Genomic DNA, 14,718 nt, shown 5'->3' on the forward strand with positions numbered 1-14,718 from the left:
CAACACCTGGTCTCCAGAAAGTCCACTGGATGACCCATCCAGTCAACCCTTAGACTAAGGCTTTTCTCACTCTTAATACTACTGCACTAGAGAGGAGCTTCAAGAAGTGAGAGGGGTGACCATGGTGTCAAACTGATCCAGGCTGCTTCGTTTGATGTGTTTGGAGTGAGAACAATTTCTGGTTATGTAAAAGACCATTTTGTTCAAGAACTCTCAATAATATCTTTCAGGTGACTGTGATGCAGTGCAAAAGGTGCAATATTTCCTTCTGTAATGCATTTATATATAGGTAACAGAAAATGGAAATGCTTAGTTAAAGGACCTCAAAATTCCAGTACTTGGGTGTATGTACTTGGTTATTTTTCACCATTGCTTAGATGCATTGATGAGATATGATGACAACAAACATCGGTATCTTTCTGTAAAGGTCATAATCTGGCATCATGTGTCAGAGTCATACTCTAGTGTACATTTTTTCAATTAATCTACTGATCTTATGCCTGATCATCAAACTTTAGACATATATCTTCTCAGTTTGTTGGCAAAAGCTGAGACTAAGTATACAGAGAAAACAGTATATGGCATATGTTACAAGTGACTCTCACAATGATAAAATTCAATGACATTATCAATTATTTCTCCTGGTCAGATTCATGTTTTCATGTGATGCTCAGCATGGGGATTGCTCCATATGGATGTGATACTTCCAATCAAAGCTTGTCTATGGAATGGAGAATGGACAGTACTGAGATACAAATGTAATGTATTTCTTTACAGGACAATGTGGACCTGGGAGAGCTGATGTTCTCATTGTGCTATCTCCCCACGGCTGGCAGGCTCACCATCACCATGATCAAAGCCAGAAATCTCAAAGCCATGGACATCACTGGAGCTTCAGGTGGGTGCTGACTGAATGCAACGTTTCCATAAAGAGGTGGTACAGTCGATTATACACATGAAAAGTGTGTCGTGCTTTGTTGTTGGATTTTGTTTCGTGGCTTCCCGTGCCGACACATTATTGCATCCAAATTGACCTTGCTACATGTTGTCTTTCTCCAGATCCGTATGTGAAAGTGTCTCTGATGTGTGACGGCCGGAGGCTAAAGAAGAGGAAGACGTCAACCAAGCGTAACACTTTGAACCCAGTGTACAATGAAGCCATGGTGTTTGATGTTCCTCCTGAGAACATTGACCAGATCAGCCTGCTCATAGCTGTCATGGACTATGATCGGTCAGTAAGTTACCCACGGGCCTACAGTATATCAGTTTTATCTACAGTACATTAACTGGTTCAACATTTTGGTTTCTTCTTTTTGTCCCCCAGGGGTTGGACATAATGAAGTGATTGGAGTGTGCAGGGTGGGCAATGAGGCCGAGAGTCTGGGGCGAGACCACTGGAGCGAGATGCTGACGTACCCACGGAAACCCATTGCACACTGGCACCCACTCATAGAGGTATGGGCTGCTCTGTGTACTGATATGATTAATATGTGTTCATGTTTTAAAATGTATTTCTTAATATCACTCTTACAATTAAAAACACTCTTTTGATGTACACATACTTTTCATTGCAATCAACTGGACTACAGAGAAAAGAGCTAAAGCACGACAATAGTCTAGAGCCATGCTGGCATCTTCGTGATTCTGTTCTTTGATACAGTGGGACTTTTAGGTAAATGGTAATGTAAACAGGCTAAAATGATTATAGTGACAATGCTAACATGCTTATGTCAAGCAGGTATAATGTTTATCACATCGTAGTTTAGTGTGTTAGCATTCTGACATTTTCTTGTGTCTAAGTTTAGTGAAATGTCAGATGTTTTTAATCGCAATTAATTATGATTGATTTTACATATGCATGCAAATTCGTCTTGAATTTTCCATTGGAAATGTTAAATTCAGTGTACCATGCTGCACACATCACTGAAGTTTGCATGAGAAAGGTAGTTGGCCTTATTTGTACGACCATAGAACGGGACAGAGGGACATTTCTCTTTTCATATTGCACCCACTGCCTCCTTATTTGTGTCCTCCACTGACTCCCAAAACTTTTAGCAGCTGCAACCTTCAGTCATGCGGAATAATTATGTATGGGAATCGTCGAACACCCCACTGTCTTTGGTTAAAGTGCTTTTAAAGTTTTTGCACCTTCTCCTTGGTGTCAACTCCAGAGACAGCTTAAAAATGACCCTTTTTTTAAATTCGTTTTGAAGATTATAAAAGGATTAAAGGTTAATTTATGTGTCATTTTTTAACACCAGATTGTAAAACGAAACTGAGTTTAAGTTCCTCATGCTACAGTGCCTTCCTGTCCTAGGCCATGCACAAAGCCATAAAAAGATTAAGACTTTCTTAAGTTCCATATGAAGAGACTTTTGAAAAAAATAGAATTATGGACTGTTGGAAAACACATGTCTCGGTTCTGAACGCTGGTAAATTTATTATAATGTAATGTGTTGTTTGTTAAAAGTCTGTTGTCTGCTGTTATGTCAAACTTTGTGTGCCGTTATGTTGCCCAGGACCCAGCTATAAAAGATATTTTGAATATCAATGAGAACGTTCCTGGTAAAATAAAGGTTAAATGAAATGAAATAAAATGAATAAGTTATAAAAAATCTACAAAGTACAGCTGAGGCCAAAGGGGATGTCATGTTTTGTCATGAAACATTATATTAGAACATTTTTAAATTGAACCTGATGATGCGATCAGAAATCAGTCATTAACATTGAGCTTGAATCTCTCTCTCAGATTTCATTGCAGCTGATACAATAACTACATAGACTTCTCACACAAATGTCAACCTCATGATGGATGGTGCCAGGGTAAAAGTAACCAAAGTCAGTAGAATGAATCCTCTGGGGAGGACCTCGACTGTCTGTACAAAATCATAAAGTTGTTGACAACTGTCTGTCTGGAAGTGGCAGGCTAAACTGACTGACAGCCAGTTAACATGACTAAAGTGAGATATCTCATCAGCATTAAAGCAAAAGTGTTTTCTATATTAGATGACCCTTCACTGCCGACGGAAATACAAAACAAGCATCTTTTGACGGAGTGGAGGAGGAGAGCCTTTGATCTACGCTCTGAAATGGGTTTGATTTCATATTTAATAAATCAGTGGCCTTGTCCTCAACCTTGGAACCACCGCCCACGCGTCTGATCTGCTCAGCAATTGAAAGAGATTGTCCTGAAAAAAGGAGAATTTAGACTGATTGGGCTAAATAAGCAATTAAAAAAGACTATTCAAATAAGTATAAACACCAGTCATGGTCAGGTTGTGCTCATTCTCGTACACAACATACAGCAGAGCATACAAATGCGTCTCTAAACTGAAACGAGTCAAACCATTCAAAACAGAAATACAGATAAAGAGAATCTAAATTAGTCATATTCTGTGTTGCTGTGCCATGTGTTTTCATTTCGAGGCACAGTTGAAATAGAGATGAAACAATTACATAACCCTCATATATACTTGAATTGTTTTTGCTGTAATTGCCACAACAGAGGCACCTAGCTTACAGAGAGAGAGAGACGCAGAGAGGCGGCTACATTCACTGAGCTGTTTCTATTTCTGAATATCCAGCCCACACTCATTAAAAAAACAGAGCACGCTAAAACAGATGCTGGACTGATTCATGCAAATTCATGTGGAGTTGTCAAAGCTAAATCTATTTGTATTCAGCTGAAGGGGTCAGGAGATAAAATGCTGTCAGTGCATCACCGTCCCTGTAAATGTAACGCCTAGCACCAGCCGTGACACGTATTAGCATCTGCCTGCTAGCGTGCGTCTTTTCTCCTTTGTGAGGGATTTAGAGACTCACTTTAGCTTTGTTAAGAAATGTGTTGGCATGTTTTAACATTCCTTACTAAATGTGATGGACACTGGCTAGCTGGAAGCTAGCTTGTTAGCTGTTAACACTGGTGGTGAAGAGGACTGTTGACGTGAGCCCTCTCTAGACATCATTATTTTTTACCAGAGGAGGTCTGGTGATGCTCATTAGAGGAGGCTAAGCACCCCAGGAATATTATTCCATCTCTAATGGACATGTCTGACTTTCCACTTTAATGAAATTTCAATCAAAATTAGGCCAACTAAAGTATAATGAGTGTCTGTTTAGAAAATGTAACCATCCAGATTGACTCAAGTCATAAGTCATGTGTGCTGCCTTCCCTGAGTGATACTAATGCTTGACAATGACGGCTGCTATGAGTATTTGCTTTACCAGCTCACCCAGTTCCACGGTCTATTTTAAGAGTTCAGAACTTTAAGAATGATGTAGCTACATTTATGTAACTAAGCATTCGGGGCATTGATATCATTCAATATTTAAGAGGCAAGTCGAGCCAAATTTTTGTGACCGAATTAATTTTAAGTTCATGTCAGTGCATCGCAGTTTTATGTTTGCTGTCCTTATACAGCACATGGATTTGTTCAGTCGCAGGACTCTACAGTAGTTGTTAGTACTAGAGGTAGTATTTATAGTACTGATAGTGTTGGTATTTGCTTAAAGTACTGAAATATTGTAAATACTAGATCAATTGTGTTGTCACTCCTCACCTAGTAGATTGGCTCTATATACTGTTAATCGTTGTACAGAAGTGTTACAGTTCACATTTTCACTATATGATGATTGCAGGGGGGAAAATAAAAGGATCACATTATCTTCTGATTTTATTTGATATTAAATTAACATTGAGTGTAAAAGTTAATTCTCAGTGTTTAACACAGCAGGTAGAAACATTTCAATCTTAACTCGAGGTCCAGGTGGTAGCTTTTTTCCCAAGGCTGTCAGCTGCTTTCTACAGACTCCCTCAGGAGATCAGATTCCTTTCAAATATATCTATCTATATATTTGTCATATATTTAACATTGTCGATGGTGACTGTAGCATTCTAATCCGAATCAAAAGTATCCAAATCAATAGTAGATTAAACGGATAGACCATCCGAGTGCCATAGTCACTCCAGTGTGTTCTGGGTCTGACTTACTGCTGGCAATGCGTACCAGGCTCCCTGCTCCGGTCGTACAGGGACCGTACAGCCCTTAGCAGAGGGCCTCCGACCCGTGGAACCACTTTTAGTCGGTATCGCTCTTAGTCTGACCCGTCACCGAGGACCTGTTTGCCTTGGGAGACCCTACCAGGGGCATTAAGCCCCGGACAACATAGCTCCTAGGATCATTCAGGTACTCAAACACCTCCACCACATTAAGGTGGCGTTTCCCAGGATTCTATTCCGAATCAAAAGTATCCAAATCAAAAGTAGATTAAACAAATATGTATGTATGTATATATGTACTGTACATGTTTGTATATTGTGTACTATTGTTCCACTGATTATTGACTCAGGTATTCAGCTTTTTATGATTATTGGCATATTTTTCTTTCCTTTTAAATCTAGAATACATTTGCATTTGCTGTGATGCAGAATGCAATCTACAAAGTAACTAGTGACTCAAGAAGTCAAATAAAATGTACTGCAGTAAAAAAATACTTATTGTAATAGCTTTGGACACAAGCCTCTGCTAAATGCCCTGAATGTAAATGTACATGTAAAAAGTGCAATATTTACCTGTATACAAAGTATAAAGCAGCAGAACATGCAAATACTCAAGTAAAAGCCAGTAACTGAAATTGATGAATGTTCTCAGTCGTCCGGGTCATGGTCATTCTTAGTGCTATAGGCAACTTCTCATTTCTTTGGGCAAAATAACAAAATACGCTTGTACGGTTGCTCACTGGCCTGAGCTGCTGTTTTGATGGCAGTTTAAATTGATGTTTTCTCTCTAATGGAGGAAACAAAACATTCCATCTGGGTTTTGTTGTGCTTCAATAAGGGTTGTGCCCACATGCTTTTAAAATCTAGATTTCTCTTAGCAGCAGGTTCTTCCCAAGTTAATCACTCAGTGTTATACTGAGCTTTGCATCAAACTGTTGAAGCAAGTGAAGAGCAAGCTGTCGCACTGTGTCTATTCAGAGTCGAGTCTGCATTGGTGGGAGGTCAGTGACCCCGATACTGCCAACGGTGCCGAAGCTAGTAGAGCTCTCTTGATGTCTCCGGGGCCATTTATGTAGCATTTACACACACAAACACACACACACGCACACACACAGGTGCACACAAACACACACTGAGGTTCACTCTTCACTGGCTGTGTCTTATATGAGGCCATTAGCAGCAGCACTGCACTGCACTACAGCAGCAGGGCCTGATATCCACACTAATGGCTTATTTGTGTTTCCTTAAAAGATCCACAAGAAGTCCTGAGGGAACCTGGCCTACTGGTTATGTCACACTGTCACACACATGCACAAACACAATTATGCCCACATATGTATTACTCTGTTTGAGTTGAGAGAGGGTGGCAGATGGGTACAGAATGCAGGACAGGAGGACTCATCTGTAATGACGTTGGCATCAATATTTGTATTTATCTGAGTGTTTACACATAAAAACTAATATTAAATTCAACACATAGTTGCACATACATGCAGCATGCTCCATCTTGGCACATACTACATGCACACATACTGGCGCACGTGCACACTCCCAGTTTTCTTCTCCACTTTAGGCTTTTATGGTTTTCCAAAAGTGTTGATGTAAGCTTCACCGAATTTCTGACCTCTGTGTGAGAGCATTAATAATTCAACAAGTTCTAGTGCTCACCAGGGACTGTAAACGCACACACACACACTCACACACACACACACACACACACACACACACACACACACACACACACACACACACACACACACACACACACACTGAGACCGAGAACAACAACAGCACAATGCTCTTGAATTCCCCAGAGTCATTTCAAGCCAGTTCTGATACTATTGAGCGGAAAGCAAAGGAATTGAAGAAAGCAGAATGTTCGGTTGCCTCCACTTTTCACATGAATGAGTGGCTGAACAGAAAGGCACACTGCAGGGCCAACCAGTCGGCCAACTTTGAGTTTATAGCCCGGGATTTTTTAGGACCTGGTACTGGCTAAAACACCATGGTAACCTGCTTGGTCAGCCTGCTTCAGGGCCAGTTAAATTCCCATCAGATCAGATTCCAGAAGATAAATCTCTTCTGAAAAAAATACAGAATCCATCCTATTAGTTATACTTGCAGCAATTCTGACAGGAGATGGCTCAGTGTTGCTCAAAGATATAGATACAGATATAGATACTTGCTAAGCCACAATTTAAGACATACATATCACAGCAAAAATATTTAATTCCAATGGAACTAATGTTTAAAAATACTAAACTATTTTTTGGTGTGTGAATTTTGCCCAGCAAACCTGCCCTGCTGGAAAACCATTCAGTAATAGCAAACCGTCTTGACAGAGCCGTCCTCTGAGAAAACAAAGGGTATTCCAAAATGCAGGACGTTAACTTAGCTTACTAGATGTGTTGCACCATTTATTTTTCTTCTAAACCTTCCTTTTCCTCTTTCCATGAAAAAAGAAGTGGTTTGCACACAGTGTTGGGACAGGAGTCAATAGTACAAATACGCCATTTGAATGAGTTTCATTTTCTCATTCCACTAAGCTAATATGCTTACTAGCAAGCGCTTAGATTGTTTGCTTAGAGAGTCTTTTTCTCTGTAACTAAATCAAACGGAGTCCAGCTAACATGATGGTAAGAGGGAGTAAACTGAACTGTTTCAAGAAAATCCAAAAGAAGCTTGACTAACTAGCACTGCCTGGTCCAGACTGGCTAACGCATGTGGTACACAAACTAATTTGCCAAGGTAAAAAGCAAAGCACGGTGGTTCCTAATAATATCAAAGGTCCTATTGATACAATTTTTTTCCCTTCTAAATAATACATCTAAAGAGGTTGTAGAGGGTTGGAGGGTTCAACATTAAATCATAATGAAGCTTCCAGGTGATAACATTGTTATCAATAACACAATATAAAGAACAGCTGACACCACTCAAGAATGACCATCTATCTGACACATCATATACAAAGACTGACTATAACATAGGCAGCGAGTAGACAGTCTCATCTAAAATATGTTTCAATCTGCTGAATTAATGTCAATGTTATTTTTACTGTGTATACTCCTGTGACAGAGCGGCACAAGTTGCCATCATTGTATGGTGTTTTTAGAGAAAAAGCTTCATGGCTGACATGACACATGAACCATGTGTGTGTAATTGCTCTGACAGGTTCACCCACGGTGAGCAGCATCGAGCTGCTCATACTAACTGGTGATAAAATAAACTTGTACTTCCACGCCAGGTCAAATTTGACCTGACTGTGACATGATTTACATTTAAAGTATGGTGATGTGGGCCGGCTGAGTCATTTTTCTATTTTGATAAGGACCCAAATGCAGACACAGAGGCAGATAGGAAAACTAACTAACTAACTAAAAAGTGATGCTTTAATTAACTAACGCTGTATTTCACAAACAAAGGCAGACAACAAAATGGTCACAAGGAACACAGGTAAAACACTACAAGAAAACCGGGCTGGGAAACAGGCGAGGAAACGCACTAGCCTCGGTATTAAAAGAGACAAATTGTCAGAGGGCGAGGGGAAAACACAGGTTTAAAAAAAAAACAACCCAGGAATGATTCACTTTTGAAACACTAGTGAAAAATGTGTGAAAAAGATAAAAACAGGAAGTAGAACATCACAACATGACACGGAAGGATATAACTACAAAATAAAACAAGAATAAACAAAACCAAAAAAACCCAAACCTGACACGTACTTTGGTTCAGGATATCTTTAAACTGCAATCCAGATCTACGTCATACTTGATATTGATTATCATGGTGGCCCTGAAATTACTACTGTGACCCACTTACTTTTAATCCAGAACCGCCATACTGTCAAACATGACCAACACTTGTGAATGTCAGGTTATGTCCAAAATTAAAAAATATCATTATCTTCCAGAATGTTTTCTTCAGTTTTTTATTGTAACCACAGTGATTCAGTGTTGTGTGTCTGAACACATCATGCAGCGGATGATGTACAGTAAATACTACAACACGAGCCTGTGTAGACACACACACGCACACACACACACACACACACAGAACACATTCCAGTAAAATGAAATTCCAGCACATTATTTTCATGTTTTCAGATTACTTTTCCCCTCAGTGGCCTTGACTTTTAGAACAGCTGCTTCTCTCGTTGCATCTGACACAAGCGACCCATTAGAGCTCCATTTTGTAGATATTTTCTGCTTGCTTCTTAGAAGCAGTAAATCTAAAATCTGCTGGAGGTCATGAAGCTCAACATAGTCCTTGGCTACTTCACAGCTTGTACATTTCAAGCTCTGCGATCAGATCTTTGAAGTGCTGGTGATTGCCAGCATGTGTGCTAATAAAACAGACAATTTCAAGCAATTTATTTGGCTTTACGTACTCTGGGGAAGGCTATAGTAAAAAAAACAGGCACTAGACAGTCCAGCTATGCCGCTCACAGAAGTGACCATAGCTGGTGCAAAGTGTAAACATTCATCTAGTTGTATGGTTTGACCAATGACTGATGGCTGACAGTCATCAACCACTGAGACCTTTAACATCCTTATTTGTTATTTAAAAGACCCATGTCAATCAAACTGTTCCCTAATTGTTGCGTAATCACTTATCTCTTTTATCGATCAATGAGGGAAATTCTGTCTCTCTATTGATCCTATCCAAGTTATGAGGACCAGCTACTTTGAAATACATACTGCAATGTTTCTGGCAGATGTAAGCCACACAAACTTCAGACAGAAGAGCCACGGCCCAGCTGGGAATGGAACCCAGGAGCTGCTGCTAACCATCTAGCCACTGTGCTTTGCACCATGATGTTGCTGACCACCTTTTCTTGAAAAATATGTCAGTTAGGATATTTAATGTTTAGAAAATATGGAATCAATACATGATTAGAATTGTAATATCTAGAAGTTTGCAGATTTTTATTCTGAAATGCTCACTTTTTGCATTGCATTTGAGGTGAGACTAGCTCAGGTTTATTACAGCCTAGCTGGACTTCAGCAACTTTAAATAACTACTTACTTTTTTCTGATAAAGTACTAATAGCCATGGAGCTGTCGTGGTGCAGCTTTTCCATCATCATTGATCAGTTTCACTGAGCTGCTTTTTTATTTTTATTTTATTCACTGAAAAATCTGCAGATACATCACCATGACTAGTATTTAATTTTTTTTTTATGTTCAAATAATGATTAATGAGGTAGCTTAAAGCTGGGGTGGGTAAGATTGCAGAAGCCAGCAGGAGCAGGCTAAATTATAAAAAAAAAAAAGACCTCCTATAGAAACATATGATTGCCTGACAGACACCCTGTAGCTCTGACTGGCCAGCAGGGAGTTGTGTTAGTAACTAGTTCATGATAGCATGGAGTGCGAGGGAGGGAAATGGGTCATTCTACGAAAACGTACCATTTTGTGTCCCTGACACAAAATCTACCCCATTAAGCTGTATTAACATCAAAATATTTAAAATGTAGTTGGTATGATATGGTAAACAAGCCATCTTCATTTTAAAAATTCATACGCTGATATATTTGTTTTAATTTTAAAGATTTTTGTATTGTATATGTTTTAAACATGGTAAAAATGGCTTGTCCCTCGGTAACGTGTTTCTATAACAACAGGCTTTTAAAGAGGATAAAACCAAATTATGTGAAAAAAACCATTAATTTATGAAAAGCCTGAATTGTTGGTTAACCAATGACGCATGTATTTTATTCTTGACCTTTTTGGAATATTGAAAAAAATAACATTTTAGTACTGTCCCTACGTTTTACGTTAAAAGCGTTACTTTGGATAAACACACACCTCAGGGACAATGAGCATCCCAGAAGTGAATAATTTTCAGGAAGTGACATCATCTGCCTTTTCTCAGGAAGCTGCCAAACAGACAAACCAGTGCTCCTCTCTTTTAATGAATTTTCACTGAGTTGTGTTTAGTTTGACTGAAGGGGACGATCATAGTGTGTCAACCTGTGTTACCATAATATCATGTATTAAAAAGTTAAACATTTTTCATTAAATTGTACATATAAACAAGCATTTTATCCTCTTTAGAATGCATACCATGTGGTGTCATGGTGTGAACCACATGGCTAGTAATAGCTGCCAAAACATAATTAGTCAAACCTGTTACTGTCAAACCTTAATATTAACCCTTTCCCTGCCATGTCCCAATATTTATTGTGTCCAAAACCAGAATTAATTATACAATACATCATTATTAATATCATTATATTATATTAATAATAGTATTATATTATTATTAATACTTCAAATACTTATTTAATACAATTTGGTGTCGGTAATGCAATTGACAAAACACACATGTGCATGGTGATTATTTAAGGAAAATAAATGAATATATAAGATACTCTGAGATGGCACCACTTATTATTCTGACAGGTAAGGGTCTACTTAAAACCAAATAAGTCCTTAAACACATAAAAATAATACTTCGAAAATCTGATTTTCAGAGTGGATATTGGCACGTTTTCGTAGAATGACCCAAATAAGATTAGACTGGGTGAGGAGGTGAGGATGAGCTGTGATCGGTTCAAATATGCTAAAGATAGAAAAAGTCATTAATGTCCAATATATACTATGTCAGTATCATCGTCCATTGCAACGTTTCACTGCGGACATTGACATATACCAATCGTTGACATCATTCAACCCCTAATGAGCGTAGTGATGTGATTTCTCCCCTTTGAGATGTGTGGTTTTGTTCTGTTGTTCCGAGACTAACGTGATCGACTTCTCTTCCTCCCCCTTTTCTCTCCCCCCTCACTCTGTGTGGTCCAGTGGGTCGGGCAGGGAGCGGTGGGGAGTGGAAGTCAAGGAGGATCCACTAATTCCCTGAAGACACCACCATCACCCTGACCACACGGACACACACACATACACGCAAAGCCTCAGGGTGGTAAATGGATGGATGATGGACCTGCAATCGGTTCAGCTGAAATGTTTATGTATAAGGTGTGACTAACAAGTGACTGCAGCAGCGCCATCAGCTTAACGCCATTACTCACACTGGTGTGTCATTAGACTGAACGAGGCGTCAGCGTGCTAAAGCTAATCCACTCTTTTTACTTCACGACCAAAACCCACTTAACTACATTCCAACTGAACTACTACAGTGCTTTCATTTTGTCATTCAGAGTTGTTACTGACAGTATTAACAGGTTGAGATTATCTAACGGCTTCTTTTTTTAGCAAATGGCAGTTTGTGGACCGAAATTATACATTTCTAGGCCGACGTGTGAAGCTGTAAACTTGTGATTTGTGTGTGATCAACTATCATAGATAAGTAAGAGTTAGGTAAAATAAGAAACGACACAGAGGGCATTCCAGTTTACATCGACAAAACGTCCCGCTCTTTTGGAGCTAGGCTGCCGGGTCAAACACTCACACCACTCATGCATCATTGAGGTTGCTGCCTGACCTCTGTGGCAGCCACGGCGGACGGCACATTTTCTTAGTGTACACTTTAGTTATTTCTTCTGTGGGCGACTTTCCCATGGAAAACCTCCTGTAAAGATGTAAGCTGAAGGGGATTTGCTCCAAGAATGTGTGAAGCAGCTGACATAGTGTTTATTTACTGCATGTTGAGTTGTCATACGTCGCTGACAGGGGTGTGGTCAAAATAAAGGAACGCAGGTGTTGTGGTGACAGTGGAAGGGCAAGATCTTCCGGCAAAAGGACATCGATGATAATGTGCCAGAACTATTAACTAACACCTTGAGGCTTTAAAGTAAAGTGCATTAAAGTGTCAATGTGTAAACTAATGGTGCAACCACACAAACCCTTAGGACAAGAGATTTATTTTCTATAGATGGACATTTAGCCTCTATACAGATTATTAATTAGAAGTAAACAAATGCCTCCCACCATGTAGCCTTCACAATCAAACAAAATGGAGAAAAAACAAAGCAAAACAAACTAATTTGACACTTCTTATAGAATTACCAACAGAATAAAGCATCACTAAGGCAAACAATACGGAGTGAGAAGATACATTCCAAGCGAATGCAGTACGTAAGGCTGAAACTGATCCAGTAAGAAATGGCTCGATACAGAAATAAATATTTAAATTAATACATTTAAAAATGAAAAATTAATAAGAAGAATGGAAAATGAAATGGGTGAGTAAATCATTTGAAGTTGAATCAATACAAAGGTAAATAGATACAGAGGCAAATTAGAACAGTGATATGAATGTCTCAATTTTATAAATGAATGCCTACATTTATTTTCAACACTTTTTTGTGCATTTAACATCGTATGAAATTATTTATTGAGTCATTTATTTGTTATTGTTTTGACAGTTTTAGTTCTGTATTTTGATCCAATCTCACAGAGTTTATCAAGACTTTCTAATAAAAATACTGAAAAGTACAAAGACATGAAAGACAAAACCTTTGCCCACCCCTAGTTTATTTGTACATTTGGCCATCATTTCTATTGGTATAATTAACATTCTCACATAATTACAACCAGTGCTCTCATGCTGCAAGTTTTATGTGTTATAGAGAGTTTGAGGCATTGGAATAAACAACTTAATTTTGGAATACCTTCCATGTACCTTCTGCCCTGTCTTTGTCACAGACAGGGCCAAAAGATAAATGGACTAGGTTGATTTTCTACCTAAAGCAGCTGTGATTGATTTTTGACCTAAACAAAATACATCACTGACATATAACCATCCGTTAAAGTTGTTATGAAAGCAGAACATTTACTCTCCTTTTAGCTCTATTTTGGTCTCCACCAACTCATGAAGGAGGTGTGCAGCTCTTTAGCTGCTAAATGCTCCATGCCTTTTCAAATAGAGTGGTTTAGATGTTCTGGTTAAATCATTGAATTTTTTTTGTTTGTTTTTTTCCCCCCATGTGACCTCTTAGCAATGTCAACAGATTTTTCTTTGGATGAACTCTGAGAAATAATCATGAATCAAAACTAATATAAATAATGGCCAGACTAAAGAAAATAGAACCAAGTCAGACTAAACACATGATAGAATTGTCAGTTGCTGATCATTTAACTAGAGACCAGTGGGTAAATACTTGTGCCTTTCAATATTAATCGCACATGGCTCCCATTTAAAAAGAAGTCGAAACAAATAATAACGTAATCGTTCAGAATCAAGTTGCCAGCAGTGACTGGTCTTTCTTTGCCATGAAATGAGGATCTCTATTCTGCAAACACACTTGCAGTAGCCCTGTTGTAACAGGACTTACATTCATGTTTTTTTTCCTTTATTCGGACCACACCCTGCAATTATTTTACTAAGCCAGTGTCTGTTTTTGAAACTGAGATTATTGCCAGTATTGTTTCTGTCTTTGTGTTGGACACTGTCACAGATAACAATGACAATTTATTCTGTGTTTGTAGGTACAATGCATGCATCATTTTCTGAGTCTTTTTTAAACCCCTCTCCTGTTGTGAGATACTAATCAAACTGTAAACACAAGATGTATTATGAACCTATGGCAGATTGTGTAAATTGTCCATTCAGATTATTAATAAATATTTCTATATATAGCATGGGTTGATTTATTTGGAAGTGTGAGATACACAGAGGAAATGTTTCAGAGAGAGTCTCACGGATTGAATGAGACACACATAAACACACAGATCCCCCTCAGGCCTTCTCTCCCACCTTGCACCTGTGCTGTGAGCTCTCCCAGAAGACAGCTTTGTGAAAGATGTATGAAGAGCTTC

At 38.7% G+C, this 14,718-nt stretch overlaps 1 protein-coding gene across 1 annotated transcript; it reads left to right on the forward strand.

Annotated features, from left to right (window-relative positions):
- Positions 1–782: 782 nt before the first annotated feature.
- On the forward strand, positions 783–12,376 carry LOC115582108 (synaptotagmin-9-like). Its single transcript, XM_030417855.1, has 4 exons — positions 783–898; positions 1,060–1,231; positions 1,326–1,455; positions 11,803–12,376. Exons 1-4 carry the CDS (start codon positions 802–804, stop codon positions 11,878–11,880), a joined length of 477 nt encoding a protein of 158 aa, XP_030273715.1. The 5' UTR covers positions 783–801; the 3' UTR covers positions 11,881–12,376.
- The last annotated feature ends 2,342 nt before the right edge of the window (positions 12,377–14,718 follow it).

The sequence above is a fragment of the Sparus aurata genome, chromosome 1 (genome assembly GCF_900880675.1).
Source record: "Sparus aurata chromosome 1, fSpaAur1.1, whole genome shotgun sequence".
Lineage (NCBI taxonomy): Eukaryota > Metazoa > Chordata > Actinopteri > Spariformes > Sparidae > Sparus > Sparus aurata.